Here is an 18,247-nt window from a genome sequence, read left to right as displayed (position 1 = left end):
TAGGGGGCTGTGGGTGTGGGGATATTTGGGGTGGGGGGAGGATGGGGGTGTGTCTGTGGAGGTGGGGGTGTGGGGTGAGAGAGCATGTGGGTGGGTGTGTGTGGATATGTGGGGTGTGGATAGGTATGGGGTTTGTGGGGAGTTGTGTGTGGTGGGGAGGGTGGCTGGGGTGTAGGGTCTGCATGTATGGTAGTGCAAGGGTGGTGCGGGTGCATGTGTATGGTGGGGTGTGCGTGTGGGACTCACCTTACGAACACACACACACATACACACACACACAGAGTCCCTCCCTACACACACACACACATACACACACACACACACGTACACTCCCTGGGGTACCAGTACAGCCCTGTGCTCCCTGGTCTGGCAATGCAGCCAGGAGCCACGTGGTGCTGGAGAAGTGAGGGGGCAAAAAGGCAGGGAAATGTCTGGGGGTAGGGCAGGGCTGGGCTGCTGCATTCCTGCTGAGATAAATGTAACAGGCAGCCAGGAGCAGATAAATATTTTCTAAACGTTTTAGGGGCCCTATGGGCTGGATAGAATGGCCTGGCAGATTGCATCTAGTTTGCGGGACATATTTTGCCCACTCCTGGTATACAAACATGTGAACTATCTGACCTTGAATGAAAGTAGCAGAAGAGCATCTATGACCTTTGCTTTTAGCACTTTCCCACCTCACTGACTGCATCCTTATGACCTTTCCTGTGCAATGCATGAGAATGAGGCATATGACATTAACTAAAGAAGCCAAGGGGATGAAAATTATGGATAGTCACCACTTGACAAAAAGGCACTCAGATATTAAGGATAGTAGGATAGGAAGTTTGGTGGCATATAAGAAGCTGTTAGACTAGACTAGACTAGACTAAACTAGACTAGATGACACCACACAGCAAAGGTTTGCTTTTGCTTAAAATTAGGAGAGGAAAGTAATGAAATATTGCTGACAAAGACTGTCAGACCTGAAGCAGAACGCCTGTCAGGATCTCAAATGAGTTCAGGAAAAACAAAGCTAAGGTACTCCTTCCTATGAAGGAGCCCACCACAGGATACAACAGAGACCCATGGGTTGACTGCCTACAGCCTTTACAGTGCTTCAGAGTTTTAAAAGTGTCATAAAATGCCTGCATCTGGGCACCTAGTATAGGGCTAAACTTTGGGGGCTACGCCACAACGCTCTCTCAGCCCATCATCTCCTGGCATATAACCAAGGCACAGAAGAGCTTCGACTGGAACAACCCTTTGGGACCAAGGAAGCTGCAAGTGAAAATGAACAGGCTCAGGCCTGTACTAATTTACTCTACATGGATTTACTCTGTCCCTGGAATACAGGAAAACAAATGCAACTTTCAGCCATCTTTGATTTCTCCTCCTTTACACACAGAAGGGATGAAAATGATACTTAGGCTTGCACTATATGTTGGGACAAGTCACTTTGGGAGTACCCCTAAGTCTGTTCTCCATGGACCTACAGATGAGAGAGAAATTTTCAATAAATAAGCTAGTGAAAGAGTATGAAACATATTAATCCAAGGCTCATGCTGGCCTGGTACACAACAGCCCACTTTTATGTACCAATGTACTCTTCTAGAACTCCTCTCTGTGCAGTGCCTCTGCTTTTCCAGTGCTTGCTCACCAGGCCTCCATCTCTTCATTGTTCGTAAAACAAGGATTTCACCATTTCTGAACACCCATGCTGTAAAATCAATTCAGCGGCTTCCTTCCATCCTCCAGTCAGGAAGCACTGTAGCAGCTGCATAGTAATGTGTCTTTCCTGAACAAATAGATTAGACAAATAGGGACATCTATGTAATGCATATGTAATACCTCTAGCATTGTAATACCTAGACATCAACAGAACCAGTCCTATAGAGGGCTTTGTCTATCACGTCTTCGCTAAATTGGCAGAGGGCTCCAGAGGGAATGGTATTTAGGGTACAATAAGTGAATGGTATGGAAGAAGGAAGGCCTGGCAATTTTTCCCCATTTCTTCCTAGGCTTCTTTGGAGATGGAGGGCAAGTTCTCAATCTAACCAAGCAGAACTAGCAGATCTTTAGAAGTAAGGAGCTTCCCCACCAAAGCACACAGCTACCAACAGATGTTGGGAGGGATGGCAGTACACCTAGGATTTAAGTGCTGCAGTTGTTAGCTTAGGAGCAGGGGCTCATGAAGGATTGAGTCACATGCATAAGCCTGGAAAAGGACCCTTGTTTGGGTTTCCCAGTTCATTGGTAAGACTAGTATCATTGTATCTCAGTTCTGAGTGCCTTCAGGAATAACAAGTCCACAGTCTTATTTGGTATCTTATTCCACTACTAAACTAAATATTCCTTTCTGCAGCCTAACCCTGTCCATTCCTTTTTGCTTACCCCCCCCAGTCCACATTGAAAACAATTGGCCCAGATTCTCTTAATTTCTCTTCATACATCAATAGCACTTACCCCTCGTATCAGCTTTCCCTCTGTCAGACTGATCATGTCCAGCTCCTTACATACCTATCCTCAGCAGTCCTATTTTAGTTTTGCAGAATCACATTTGTTCTACTGAAAAATGACTAAAGTGTCTCTCCAGCTTCAGTGAATAATGAAACACACCAGAAGACAAAATAATAATTAACAATTTAGCTAAAAATAAATCAGCATGTGGAACAGACTCTCAAAGCCGGTAGTGAAGGCTGCAACCCTGAATACACATGGTGGAGAAATTAGCTAAGCGCTTAGATGGGGAAAAAAACCTCCAGAGAATTCATAAGTGGATGAGCAAACTGTATGAGGATGACCATCTTTTCTGACTGAATTTGACTGCCCTGTGTATTAATCTTGACCAACCTCCTATAAGTGATCTAACACATTGAGGAGCATCAGAAGTCAAGATGTCTGGGCTACGGTGAGACAAACAAGGTCCACTAGAATGCAGCAACTACTTTTCTAAGGTAAGATTGGTTTGCTGTTTTCTGCTAGGCCCTGAGTCTCATAGTTTGAGGTTCCAGGTGGAAGAAGTTTCTCTTGATGACAGAAGATGTTGATAACTAGCTATTACTACATCCTTATGACATCCCTCTTGTGATATTTGGAGCTGAAACAATGGAACAAGCCGAAGCAACACACACATATACATGCGCATGCACACACACACACACACACACACACACACACCCCTGCATTAGCAGAATCAAGTCAAGCTTGCAGGAGGAAAGGCATGCTACAGAGATCACTGTGCTCTTCTTATGGTTGTAGCATCCACAGTATGAATGGTACTTTCCAAACAGAAATGAAATCCTTGCTGTAACCTTTGCTTTCAGAGGAAGCACCAGGACAAGTGTAGTTCTCACAAGCCCAAATTTGTAGACCCAAGATAACAATATTTAGCATTTTATGGATATAAGTATATATCATGTTTATCCCAGAATATTTTATCCCAGGACAAAGTGTAGTCATCGACATTCATGTTCACTGTCCTGAGATAAATGCTTTTAAAAGTTTTCCAGATAACAGGTAGTAACATTTTATCCTGGGACACTGCAAAGTACATCTGCACAGTTATCCCAGGATTGCATCACTGAATCAATGGCAGAAAAGTGGCACTGCATTCAGCAGCTCACTGAACCTTGATTAGAAGAATGATGTGTGTAACACCAATCTTGAGATATTTTTGTTTCAGGACAAACGCAGGCACAACTTATCCAGATACGAATGTAACATCTGTTTGTAGCCTATCAGACATACGACCAGTTAAGAAAATCAACTTGTAGAGTTGGTCAGACACCACAAAGGCTGTGAATTGCAAATGAACAGGTAGAATTCCTTCTCTATTATTTGGCCAGGCTATATGAGTTGAATTCCAGTATTTATAGGACCATTGAATTATTCATGGAAATATTTATGAATCCTCTTTTAACACGACCAATTGGTTTTGTTTTTGGTTTTGGATTTTTTTGGGGGGGAGGAAAGTTCTGAACCTTCACTTGGGAAAAGATCATTTTTTATTCATCGTTTTTGATCTAGCATTTTCCTACCAATCAGAAAACAGGAACAATTCCACATTAATATAAAAAACCATGCTCCACACATAACAAAAAAAATAAGTATCGCTGGAAGTGAGCAATCTGCAAGCAATCCATAGCCTATATTCTGTTTGCGTGTGCTATATAACGGTGACTTCTGAATAATGAAATCAGAGATTGCGATTATTCCACAAATAGAACAACCTGACTAAATTCACCAAGACAAGTTTAACCAGCTACAGTGGGAACAAGGAACATAGACAATCACAATTTTTTTTTTCAAGCAAGTAAATATCTCATGGTTTTGGAGACTGACTGGTATCTGTGAGGAAGAAAAGCAGACACAGAGTGAAAAAAACTACTGAGACCTGAAATTACTTAATAATTTGATCTTCATATAATTAAAAATAAGCTTGCAACTATTTTTTCTTTTTTGTTTTGCTTTGGTTATGGAAACAATTTTTCGTTTGAAGTGACAAGCACATAATATAACCCTTTGCATGTCTATCTTCCAGATTACATTCTCAAAGCACTTTAGAAACATCAGTGAATTGTTACCAATATAATATGCAGTTCTATGGATCAAATGCAATGAGTTAGCATGGGTGTAACTAAATGCAGAATTAATGGCAGGATTTGTAAAGGCCTCTATAGAGGAATTTTCCAAAATACCTATTGAAATAATTTGGGGTTAGGTATCTAGACTTTTTGTCAATACGACTGGGCACTTACCTGCACCTTTATAAACCTTGTATTCATACCTTACTATTATCCTCATGGCAGGGCAGTGTGGCTTTTTATAGACTAAATCATTCAGACAGGCATGATCTTTCATAAGCTACCAAAGTAGCCTATTGCCTACAGAACTGGGTTGGTGGAAGCTGGAAGGGGACACAAACAAATGAGATGAGGAACACCAAGTGGGGAACAAGGATTGGTCAGACAATGAGAAGAGGGAATAGGGAAGTGGGAAGAAGCTGGGAATAGCTAAGCAAGAAGGCCAGAGTGTTTAGGGAGGGCTGGGACTGGGAATGTTTGGAAAACACTGGATAAGGAAGTTTGGAGAGATTGAACTAAGACTGACTGAACAGAGAGACTGCAATATCAGCCTGAAGTGTGGAGCCTGTGACTGGCAAGGTAAAGAAAAAATAAAGGAATAGTACAGGCATAGGTTGGAGAGGACAAGACAGAAGAGGTCAAGGTTGGACAATAAGCAAAATAGCTGGTTCCCACTAGAGCTACATCCTCTTCTCCAGAACCTGGAATATAACACAAGTTTCTACAGTTTCATCATTCCTCTTCTGCTATCAGGTATCTGTGAAACACACTGGCAAGTGCTCCTTGCCCCTTAAGTACAGGCCCAGATAAAGGATGAAAACTTGCCACTGCTATCTGGTACTCTAGCTGAACCATGAGTTCCAATGGCCAAGGTGTGCACTACGGACCTAAACATTACAACCCTGCTGCTAACCTATGGGCCATGATGATGTCATATTATATACTTTTTGCTGTTTTTAGTTTGCCTTTATAACAGTGAATAAGACACACAAAAACCTGTGCTAAGTCAGCATTACTAAAGCTGCAAAGTTGAGCACTCAAAAATGAGGAAATGCCCAAACAAATGTTGTGTGCCTAACCATAATTTGACTCCCTTGTACCTATGCTTTACAACTACAGTTGTGCAATGAAAAGAAATTCAATTTTGAAAAGGATTTTGGAATCTCTTTTCATGCTGATAAGCAACAAATACCCAAAAGTTCCAAATGTTATGCAAAAGACAATTCCAAACAATCAAAATGTTTCATTTAGACAAGAATTAGATATTTATTTTGAATCCAACTTGCTCATATATTACAATCCGACATTCAAAATTAAAACATCTTTCAACAAGAAGTCCTTTCAAAACACATTGAATATTTTTTCTATTATTTCCACTTTTTCTCCAAAAAAAGTAATTCTGCAAATAAAACTTGTTATCAAGAACTACAGCCTTTTGCTTCTGACAAAACTTCAGTTCCCAACAAAAAACTGTCAGTCAAGGGTAAGTTTTCTAACTAGCTCTAATTATATATAAAGTACACAATCAATTTTCTTTCCTACTCTGTTTCATTCTGTACACAGTGCAGATCTGCTCTGAGAATGAACCAAAATTTTGTAGGAAAAAAGCCCCTATTATTTGCAGGATCCTAACTCACCTGTTTCTGGAAAGTGTTTGGTGAACAAGGCAGAGAGAGAGAGAGAGAGAGAAAAGAACTGTCTTACAGTTACCACTTCCCTAGATAGACATCAATTCAAGTCTATCTTTACCTCTGCCACTGAGTTCCTGTGTGAAGCTGGGCAAATTGCTTAAACAAACTTTCAAGAGGTGATCTAAAATATCATATCCTAAGCACCTGAAATGGTGCTCCCAAAATTATTAGACAGTGGGTGCATCTACACATGCTATTAATGCTATAAAGATTTACTGTGCAGTAACATACTGAGCAGTAAGTCTTCCCTGGGAACACGTCTACACATGCTCCCTGTTGGGAGCAAATTTGCTTCGAACAGGAGCAGCCTGGTACAGGGCTGAACAGAGAGACTGGAATATCAGCCTGAAGTGTGGAGCCTGGTACAGGGCTGCTCCTACATTGCTCTGGCACTCTGCAGCAGCCAGGGGGAGCTCTAGGCTCCCCCAGGGTGCTAGCTGAGGGTCTGGCAGGGAGCATGGGGCCACTCTACACACAGGGCCAGGAGAGCTCTGTCAGCTGCAGAGGCACCTGTTTCCTTGCCATGCACAAAAGGGGAGGGGTCCTGATGTGCACAGGACCAGTAGACAGCAGCTGCTGCAGAGCTCTCCCAGCCCTGTATATGGGGACAAGCCCCATACCCAACGGGGCTTTTCCACACTACTGGGGGCTAGCTGGGAGCTGTCCTACCTTTGGGCAGGGATTTCCCCATGCAGCCAGGGGCTGGCTGCATGGGGAAATCCCTGACCAGCGAGGGGCTGGCTGGGAGCTGCCCCAGAAGTAGGACAGCTCCTGGCTAGCCTCAAGCTGTGCAGGGAAGCAGAGAGCTCCCCAGTCTTGGGGCTACATGGCTCCCAGCTCCTGTGGAGAGCCAGGAGCTGAGCAGAGCCCTAACAGGGGGAGTTCCCTGTCCCCTGTGGCCTCCTAGTGTTGGGGCTGACTGGTCAGCATCTACACATGAGCTATTGTATAGCATCTAATGCACATTTAGTTTACCTGTGAATACAGGTAGTAGCTAACCACACAGTAGACTAATTTACTGCACAGTAAATGGTGTACACATATAGATAGATAGGCACATATAGATTAATCTATTGTGCAGTAAAGCATCTAATGTCGACACACCCACTTTGACATGAATCTTTCTCTTCCTCAGTCTTCTGTCTGTCAAGTGGGAACAATATTGTCCACTTATCTCACAGAGGTATTGTTACAAAAAATAATTAGTATTTGCAAGCTTCCCAGTGATGGATACTATAAAGAAGCCTGTGAAGAAATGAATGATTCCCTCTGGGGAGCAGGCTCTGAATAGTGTGCAAGACACAGACTACTGGGTCACACAATAAGGTGACCAAACACTGAACAGCTATTCAGCAGAGGAGAGCACACCATCCTTGCAATGAAGGAAGCAGCAGCCGTTTAGTGTATGATTATGTAAGTAAAGGCTGTATAATAATGCATATACAAAAGAAGGTCCAATTAAAGTTGGCAACCATAATTCTTATATCTCCTAACTGTTGAGTTATAGTTCTGGTCAAATGAGTCAAATGTGTATAGGTTACCAGTAGAAAGGAAGAGTGTTCTCTATAAGAAAACTCGTTTAAAAGAAAATAAGTCAAATTTGATCTTTTTGAGTATAAATTTATTGCAGCTGGAAAGTAAAAAACTTCCTAAATATGTAAACAATTAATATGCACAAAAGAAAATGAAAAGAGAATTTATTGTGTTTGAAAGAATGGTTATATCTTAGATTGGTCTTCAGGAACTCAATACATCTCTCATAATATCAAAACTAGAATAGTATGGGGGTGAGGCAGGGCAGGAGTGAGGGGCATTAGCAGAGCTAAGAGAAAGAATAGAAAGGATCTTAAGTAGCATTTCTGTGCACTATGTATGGCCAAGGCAAATTCTATTTTAATGACTTCAGCACCAAGTAGATCCCAGTTTTTAAAAAATGCATGGAAGGGGCAGTATTAAGGACCTTGTTTTTCTCAGATGGGCCTTGTTACACATTGTACTTCGAGTTGCTCAAATGTTGATTGTTAGTGCTAGTTTGAGTTTGGAGCAATCACATCTTCAGGGGTGACTGGTGCCTCCTGAGTCTTGTGGGGAGCAATTTGTGGACAAGCCCAGGTGCAGGCCAAAAGCCTCATATCCACTCCTATACTTCTGGGCCGCAGCTTAGTGCTCCCCACCCCCAACGTGCCGCCAGCCCACACAGCAAAAAAACTGCTCCGTCCTAAGCAGTGCTGAGTTGGGGGCCAATCTTGGGGGAGGCATGTGCCCACTTGCCCCCGTGCCTCCCCTACCAGTTGCCTGTGCACACCTTAACGCTAAAAGCCTTCTCTTTTTGTCCCCCACCTGCAGCTCTGATTTGCCACTAAAGGGCTGGTGAGCAGGGGCCTGATTAGGAGCTACAGCTGTAAGTTGCCACTGGAGAGGTGGTGGATCAGGACAGGCTTGTGTCCTGCTGCAGTTGTGGGGTGTGAGAGAAGAGCTAAGGGGAGGGGGAGGCAGGAACATGAAGCTGGGAGGCACAGAGTTAATGGGAGCAGAGTGAGTAATGAAATGGGACATGGAAAGGAAATGAGGGAAGGTTGGTGAAATGAAGGAAGTCAGCCCCTGAACAATAAAATAAAAAGAACTTAAAAATAATTTTAAAAGAAATAAAGAAGAAGTAAATGAAAGGAGGTGTCATGTTTTAATACATTGGGATTGAGGTGTAGGGTGTGCTGGTCATCCTTCCCAGGATAGCTAGGAGGTAAGAGTGGCGAGGGAAGGGGTTTTTGGGGGGAGCTAGTGCCCCAGAAAGGAAGCCCCAGCTTAAATTTTGTCCCTACCTTGTTCCTCCCAACCCCCTAGACCCCACTCCCAGACCTGTCCATGGTTGCATTCTTGGGACTGGAAATATCACACTTCCAGGGGCAGAAGGGGGAGTTGGCTTGGTGGCAGAACCCCTTCCCTCTCCCCCCTTTCTCCCCCCCCCCCACTCAGGGCAGTAGAGTTCAGGGAGTAGAAAGTTTATGCACACAGAGCAGTATAGTGGGAGATGGGACACTGCATCCTGGGATACAGAAGGACTGCAACTTGGGCAGCTCATGTGTGGTGAGTGTCCACACAGTAATGGAACATGAGTTGGGTAAGACAGATCAAAGGTAAACCTTCGCTGGAGTGGCGTAACTTTAAGCTACCTATAGTGCTCAAGTGTGCTTTAAATTAGTTTCAGGTGTTAATGCATGGTCAGTCTAGGGGTTAAGAGATCCAGGAGACACCTAAAATTAATTTGGAACAAGATCCTCACTAACAAACACCAGTATCTGTCTGTCTGGTAGCTTCCATGATGGAGGTTACATTTTGCCATGATTGAGGAAATGATTTGAGGCAAATGTGAGAGAAGATGAAAACTGCAGTCTACCAACCATGACAGTACACATTTTGCAGACTGAAATATGATGAATCACAGGTGAGACCTTGCAGACAGCAGAACTACACCTGGCTGAGAGGGTATCAAGGAGTATCTGAGTCAGCAAGACAGGTCAGAGCCATAGCATGGGACGGCAAGAAGAAAAGAAAGGTGAATCCTAGCCAGGGGCCATAGTCAGCAACAGGAAAAGGATTGTACCTCAGGAAGTGCCCCCCAAGTCTAGAGTGAACATATTACTACTCTGCAAGAATAGGGGAGCCTAAGGGCTGCAGTAGCTTGTATAATCACTGCCTACCCCTTCTGTGGGCAAGCCAGTTAGCAGATCCATTTAATCACAACCCATTCCTTTTCCAGTAATACTTGTATTCCCCCTTTGTACTTCTTCATCCTCTACTCTGGGGCACAGACTCCTTCACTCTTGTGTTGTGAAAAGAGCAGAGGTCACCCTTAGAGACTACTGCAGATTCCTTTTGCAGCTGGACTTCCACATCTTGCTGATACAGGTGTCTAGTTCCTCAGAGTCTCTCTCTCAGTCCCTGGGCCCGATCCCTTATGGGCTACTGCACTCCCTTGACAAGGCTCATTCTTCAGGGGGAACAAGGGGATACCTCTTTCTGTGTTTGCTACTGCTTCTGGACACCTTCACTTTGTAACAAATAGACCTAACTATAGAACAGGATTGTAAAGACTCCTGGGCATCCCATTTCCCAGAGAAAGCATTAAAACAGTGATGGGAAACTACTGTAATCTCAAATGTGAGAAACAGTGATCATTTTTTTAGGCTAAACCGCTTTCATTAATTGTAAGTAAGAGTATCTAAGATTTTCCCTGAATGGCTCAGAGTAAAAAATTACAGCCCCTTGGAGAGTAAGAGTCAAAATGGCTTCTGCTAATCAGAAGAAATTCCGTGTCACCGAAGTCATATGACCAATCTTGCCTTCAACCAGCTTTGACATTTTTGTAGACACAGTTTCATACATCATAATTAGATCTGCACAATGGGGGCTAGGGAAACTACATAGGAACAATATGCATAGGAGATGTAAGCCCTCACGCACCGAGTCATAACCCAACTACTAACTGCTTTGGGGTTTGGAAGAGAACTCAGGTTATTACATAAAGGTCCATTATAAACCCATGTTAGAACCATGTCATGGAGGGCAGGAAGAGAAGAAATGTGAATCCTAGCCATGGGCATAGCTTGTCATAATCAGCAACAGGAAAAGGATTGTACCTCATGAAGTGCCCCCCCACCCCAGGTGTAATGGTTCACAAAGAAGGTTGTTCCATAAAGGTCCATTATGGCAGTAGTATATCTTCTTTTACAGGTGATATTTGCCTCTATATCACCTTTACATCATTACATTATACCTGACTAAAATCAATCTGTAAATCTTTTGGAACTTTGAAAACTCCTGGCGCTCTGGTGTAGTGCCCGAAGACTAGAAGGCCAATGTGGTGCCTATCTTCAAGAAAGGGAGGAAAGTGGATCCAGCTAACTATAGGCCTATCAGCCTGACTTCTATCCTGGGGAAGATCTTAGAAAAGTTTATTAAAGAGGCTATCCTTAATGGACTGGCCAACATCAACATCCTAAGGGATAGCCAGCACGGGTTTGTTGCGGGTAGGTCTTGCTTGACCAATCTCATTTCCTTCTACGACCAGGTGACCTATCACCTGGACAAGGGAGAAGAGATTGATATCTTGACTTCAAAAAAGCCTTCAATCTGGTATCCCATGATCACCTCTTGGCAAAACTGGCCAATTGTGGCCTTGGGTCCACCATGATCCACTGGCTGGGAAATTGGCTCCGTGGTCGGACCCAGAGGGTAGTAATTGACGGCAGTCACTCATCATGGTGTCCTGTGACCAGTGGGATCCCCCAAGGCTCTCTCCTTGGCCCCATATTGTTCAACATCTTCATTAATGATGTGGATATTGGAGTCAGAAGTGGATTGGCCAAGTTCGCCGATGACACCAAACTTTGGGGCAAAGCATCCACACCAGAAGACAGGAGGTGATTCAGGCTGACCTGGACAGGCTCAGCAAATGGGTGGACGAGAACCTGATGGTGTTTAACACCAAAAAATGCAAGGTTCTCCACCTTGGGAAGAAAAACCTGCAGCATCCTTATAGGCTCGGCAGTGCTACGCTGGCTAACACTACGGAAGAAGGAGACTTAGGGGTCATTGACCACAAGATGAACACGAGCCTTCAATGCAATGCTGCGGCTAGTAAAGCGACCAAAACACTGGCTTGCATCCATAGATGCTTCTCAAGCAAATCCTGGGACCTCATTCTCCTGTTGTACTCAGCCTTGGTGAGGCCGCAGCTGGAGTACTACATCCAGTTTTGGGCTCCACAATTCAAAAAGGATGTGGAGAAACTTGAGAGAGTCCAGAGAAGAGCCACACGCATGATCAGAGGTCAGGAAAACAGACCTTACAACGACAGGCTGAGAGCCATGGGGCTCTTTAGCCTGGAAAAGTGCAGGCTCAGGGGTGATCCGATGGCCACCTATAAGTTTATCGGGGTGACCACCAGGGTCTGGGGGAACGTTTTTTCACCAGAGCACCCCAAGGGATGACGCGGTCGAACGGTCATAAACTACTACAAGATCATTTCAGGCTGGACATAAGGAAGAATTTCTTTACTGTCCGAGCCCCCAAGGTCTGGAACAGCCTGCCATCGGAGGTGGTTCAAGCACCTACACTGAACACCTTCAAGAGCAAATTGGATGCTTATCTTGCTGGGTTCCTATGACCCCAGCTGACTTCCTGCCCTTTGGGCAGGGGGCTGGACTCAATGATCTCTCGAGGTCCCTTCCAGCCCTAATGTCTATGAAATCTATGAAATCAATGATGAGCGGTCAACACCACTGGTAGGCATAGGAAAGTATTTTTTAAAAGCTGCCATTTTTTCAGCATCTGGCCTGAGTTTTTTAAATTTCACTGCAACTGTTGGGATTTCCCAGTACTACAAGGTGTCCAAATATTCATATTAGTATTACTGTTACTGTCTAAGACAATCAATATCTGGTGGATACAGACATACAGTGAAGTGCACAGAAACGAGACATCATTGATCAGGCAGTGGTCACAAGACATTGGCAGTTTAACAATTATTATGGTGGCCAAAATCACCCAATTCTACCTGTGACTGGCCCTAATATTGTCCCCTAGTCCCACAAGCCCTGGATGACAAAGCAGTGTCATCCAGACACTCATGACCTGACCCTATGAATATTGTAATTTCTTATATCTAGGAAAGCAGTCCAATTGGAGGGTTCTGTCCTGATATTTAAAGGCTTCTGTAAAAACGACCTTAGGGTAGAAACAGACGTCACCTGATGTCACATTTGTGCCACCATAAAAATATTTATGATGGCACAAATGGTGAGTATCTAGAGTCCCTACCCTTTGTCATGCCATATTAGTGGCTGTGACAAAAAGGAGTAATACATTGTGCCACTTTATTGCAGCAGACTTCTATTTGCTCTGTAGTGGGACGGCAGGCAGCTTGGAACTGCCCGCACTCTTCAGAGGCTACTGACAGGGGCTTCAGGGACTTGAGGGGCTTGATCCTGCACTCGCCAGGTAGAATTGGGCCCCTCAAGCCCCCAGATAATTTCCCTGCTTGCAGGCACGCGCCCCGGAGAATCTCAGGTTGCTTCTCTGTAAGCAGGGGAAGTCAGGTTCCCTACCTATGCAGACCCACCCTGAGATCTCTTTGTGGATCCCAGGGTGCAGAGGACCAGGGGAATCTCCAGCACCCCGTTCTCCCTTGCTGAGACCTGCATTAACCTGTGCTTCATGAGCAGGCACAGGTCAGTGTGGGTTCCAGCACAGGGCAGCATGGAGGCATGGGTTCTAGGGAATCCACAGTGTCTGGGTCTCCACACCAGAACCCATGTTGACCCATGCACCTGTGTGAAGCATGGGTTGGTGTGGGACCTGACACAGGTCTCAGCAAGAAAACAGAGGGCAGCAAGGGAGGCAGGGAATCCCTAAGCCAAGAAAACATGTCACCCCTTGACCTGCATCAGGCTCTGCCCAATGTGGGATAAGGGGTGACACTTGTTTCACCCAGTAAAATTGATCTGCTGTGATGGGACACTTTGGTTTGGTGACATCTGTTTCTACTCTCTGTTATCTGAGAGACTTCCTTTTTCTCCTGGGCCAGGGCTTTCTACAGTGGCAAGGGTCCATGGCAACCACATAACCATCAACCCACAGAGTACAAGAGCACTAGCCCAGGAAGTGAAAGACATGTATTCAAGGCCATCTCACTCTGAAGGGGTTCAAACCCACAACTCTGACTTCCCAGGAGAATGCCCTCACCACCCAGCTATAAGCTAGACCAAGCTGAACTTACTCTCTATCCCTTCTGTTAAAAGGAATGCAAGTGTCCTGGGGCCAGAAGGAATAGGAGTCCTAACCCTGCAGCTCAGTAAGCAGCATAGTCTCCGGGGGGGGGGAGTCTGGGGTTCTAGTCCTTGTTATCAATGACATTTATATATTTTAGCAAATTATCTTTAAAACAAAATATGCCCCCAAGTCCTTTTTTATAATCTAGCCCTATATGTCTGAGCCTACTTTCACTGTAGTCTGGGGAAGTATCCCGTATTTTCTGTGGCAGAAGGACTGGACCTAATGCTGTTCAGGTGCCTTGAGATCCTTGATTCGTTGGTATTACAGAAATGCAAAGTATCTTTATTTCTATATGTTATACACAAGACACCCCATCTCATAACAAAATCAAGCACTCAAACAGAAAATACTAGAATTACAGTTACCTGCACAGCCTTTGCTTGGCCCTTTTGTGTGTGTGTGCATTATGATTCAATCCTTAATTAGTTAATTATATACTCCATATATTCTTTTCCCCATGGAACCCCTGCCTCATTCCATGCAGAAGATGATACTGATTAGTAAATAGATAGCTATTTAATGTTTCTCTTTACCCTTCTTTCACTGGTGGTGGCCAAATGCTTTATTTGCCATGCATTATGCAAACCCTGCCCTGAATACAGAATTATTCCTTTCCACATGGTCTTTTTATCTATGGTGCTCATTCCTGCAAATTTCCTAGTAGGTAAGGTGAGATTATTACCTGTATTTGTAGCTGCAGAACTCAGACAGGGAATATAAAGTCAATATTGTCAAGTATCCTCTGATTTGGAGTACCCAATTTGAGATGCCTAGGATCTGATTTTTTAAAGTAGCAAGCATTTTCACAGCACCTTGTAGGCTCAGAGAAAGAACTCCAAACAATTTTTGATCAGCAGTTTTGGAAATCAGATCCCAGACATCTCAAGTTCAGAATCCAAAACATGAGGAACATACAAATAGTGCCCTCCAGTGAAAAGTTTCATTGAAGTGACTTGCCTAGCATCACATAGGAACTCTGTGGCACTATCAGGAATACAATCCAGTTCTGGCTGATATTCAACTGCCTCAGCCATGAGATCATCCTTTATTTTCTCAGTCCCCTGACTAATGCAACACACAACTTCCAACTTCTGCAACTTCCTACAGAAAATAGCCTCATTTACTACACAACTCATTCATAACCTGAGCACACTGCATTCTGTTCTCTGAATGAGGCAGGGATCCTGAAAAAAAACCTGTATTTGATGATGTAATTAAGGTCTTCCTATTATATACACATTACCAATTAAGGCTCCCTGCATTTTCTTACTTCCATTATTTCCTCACTTCTGAGTGCTTGACATTGTATTCATAATGTTCCTGTACTATGGGACTTTTATGGTGCTTAATTTTGTAGATTATTTAAAAAACAAACCCCAAGAACCCAGAAACGTCTTCATGTAGAACCACAGTAATGCCCTTTGTTGGGCATTGCTTCAAAGTACTAAAGCTTTTTAAAGAATGATGTAATATTATTCTAACCCAGGCAATTTTTTTTAACATGAGTCTATTTTATTCTAATCTCATTCCCAGAAATGGCTGAATATTTTCCAGTGACCTTATATGAAAACAGTAATTCAGCTCATGGCCAGCAATCAGCAAGGTAAATTTCTGCACAAACTATTAGTCTTACAAAATTTTAAGCAACTGAAAACTAAGCCTTATAATAGAAAGTATTATACCACTTTAATTTGAGGCAACTCCACATATTATGGCCGGTAAAAAACCCATCTGGACGAAGATTTGGAATTACCCAGAAAGAGTCATCTTCCTATAGTCTGCACAGAACCCAAGACACAATGAGAGAGGACACTGATCAATTACATGTATGTTTTCTGTTACCTCTTTCCCTTAATACTTTGCCCAAGCATACTTAATTCAAGGTTACCAGCAACACTGAAACCCAGATGGAGTTTTATAAGAAGTCAAATTGATCAGGACTTGAAGTTGCACCCCAAGAGAGGAGCAAAACTCTAGAATTAGTCACCTCTAATTTTCTGAGCTAGTTGATATCAGGCAGGCAGAAGAAAACCCCAGCTGGTAAATCCCTTGTAATAACCCATCAGCAGATGATGATCAAAAGGAAATCTTGGCATGGAGTTCCAGGTCTGTGTCCCAACAAAAGCCCATATTGGGAAGACAGACTTTGAGGGCTATATACACAGAGAGCATGTCTACATGTGCAAAGTTACTGTACAGTAACTGAAATTACTGCACAGTATGGGCACGTCTCCATATGCACACCTGTACTGCATAGTAAATATGGTGACTTACACTGACTTGAGCATAAATTTGATACCTCAAATTTACACCTGATTAGTTACTGTACAGTAACACATGTGTAAATGCCTTACTGCGCAGTAACACTGTATGTGTGGACTGACTTAGGGCTACTTTTGCCCCAAGTCAGTCCACACACAGCATTAATGAGCTTTAGTGCCTGCACATGTAGATGCCGGCCTAGTCCCACTTGCTGAGCAGTAATTTACTACACAGTAAATGTAAGCCGGCATGAATTCACATGTAGACATGCCCTGAGAAGACTAGCTACCTAGTGGAATCCACAACCCTGATGAAAGGTTCCTACACAGTATCCCTGGCATTCTCAGAAAGACTATTCTTGAGCACACCCTGCCCACCTGCTTTCACTCACATGTGCCAAACATGGAAATGAGGTATTGAGGCCACACTGAGCGTGTCCCCCACCACTGCTTTCAAGCCCCTGGAGACAAGAGAGCTTGAGAAAACCAGTGGGGCTCTCTCTAGTAAGACTTTACTATCTGATTTATAGGTTTGGCATGTTTAAGCATGAGTAAGTGGTCAGGATGGGCCCAAGAGCAGCCCTCATCAGGAGGTCTGTGAGACAAGGTAGAGCAACACTTTTAGATGCCAAGATTCCCAATCTAATGCATGGGAAAGTCACTACCTAAGAATGGCATTCACAGCAGCCAGCATGTTGCAAGGATACAGTCTGAGCCAGCCAATAGGAAATACTGAGGACAGGGTGTATCTGATGTCAAACTGTCCATTCTGGGATTTAAGCTCTATAAAGGCTGCAGGGAGCCATACCTCTGCATTTGGGATACACAAGCCAAATCCTCTCCTGGATTTAGGCTCTTTTTTGTTAAATGCACCAGCAGCCACCAGCTCTTTATGCAGTAATTCAGGGGTTAGCACACCCACCCGGACGTGGGAGATATGGGATTCTTTCTTTCCTTCTGCAGGGATCAGAAACCAAAATTCCTATCTTCCAAGAGAATGCACTCACCATTTGACTCTAGGGCATTTGGGGTTGGATGCTCTCAGGACCTCTGTTCAATCTGGTCTATATTGCATGGGATAAATAAATATTAATTGGTCCATGAGAACACGGGAAGTAAAGGGACAAAAATGAATATGACTCCCTCACCTAATGTTTAGGGTAAGGAAAGACTTCCATTTCCAATCCTTGTTACAGTGAATAATACATCATATAATCTAGGGAAACATTCATTGATTGGAGCACACGTTGGAAGCCAGGTCTTCCCACTTGAAGTGTGTTGCAATTACTAGGCCATAGAGGAAGCTTTCTCTTCAGCACACTGAATACATAAGTAACACATGCAACGCTTCAGTTGGAGGAACTGAGAACACCACATCTCAATATACCCTGCACGCTAGGATACCTTCTGAGAGATATGGGTTCAGTTTCCCTTGGGTAGATGGGTTGCAGGGGGGAATTCGATTTAGTCTCCCACATCCCGGGATAAGCATGTACTTAAGTCCCTACTTATTTAGTAAAGCATTTAAGCTCATGTTTAAGTCACAAAGACCTCACTGTTATGCCTGTATTTCAGTTCTTTGCTGAACAGAAGGCCATGTTCCTCTCAAAAAATCTCTAATCATTGAGTTGCTCGATAAAAGCAGCCCATACCATCATCACTTTCTATGGCTGTATTTTGGGAGTAAGGCTGATCTGGCAGGTATTTTCTGAAAATGGCTAACAGATTGGATCTGGTGAATGAAACAAACAGAAGTTGTTCGTGGTCCAGATTTGGCATTGGTACACGCTAGGCATCTAGTTGCTCCATACTGTGAAGAGAGGTGCCACTGGATATGCCCAGAAGTTGGGGGGGAGGGGGAAGGGGGTCTCTATAGACTTCTGACACCCTCAGGCAG

At 43.8% G+C, this 18,247-nt stretch overlaps 2 protein-coding genes across 3 annotated transcripts in view; one reads left to right on the top strand and one right to left on the bottom strand.

Moving 5' to 3' along the window:
* Positions 1-16,011, top strand: part of LSAMP (limbic system associated membrane protein) — a 570,525-nt gene extending 554,514 nt beyond the window's left edge. The window contains exons 7-8 of one of the 2 annotated variants that reach the window (XM_090056554.1): positions 15,623-15,692; positions 15,786-16,011. In XM_090056554.1, coding sequence (XP_089912680.1) covers positions 15,623-15,692; positions 15,786-15,966 — 251 coding nt within the window. In that variant the 3' untranslated portion in view covers positions 15,967-16,011. Of the gene's footprint in view, positions 1-15,622; positions 15,712-15,785 lie in introns of those variants that run through there. The other variant, XM_090056572.1, reaches the window with a different exon arrangement.
* Positions 1-18,247, bottom strand: part of GAP43 (growth associated protein 43) — an 82,040-nt gene that overhangs the window by 52,348 nt on the left and 11,445 nt on the right. The window lies entirely within an intron of this gene.

The sequence above is a fragment of the Crocodylus siamensis genome, chromosome 1 (assembly GCF_052110815.1).
Source record: "Crocodylus siamensis isolate JL-2025a chromosome 1, ASM5211081v1, whole genome shotgun sequence".
Lineage (NCBI taxonomy): Eukaryota > Metazoa > Chordata > Crocodylia > Crocodylidae > Crocodylus > Crocodylus siamensis.
The sequence above is the reverse complement of the archived record's forward strand: the minus strand, read 5'-3'. Positions and strand labels throughout refer to the sequence as shown.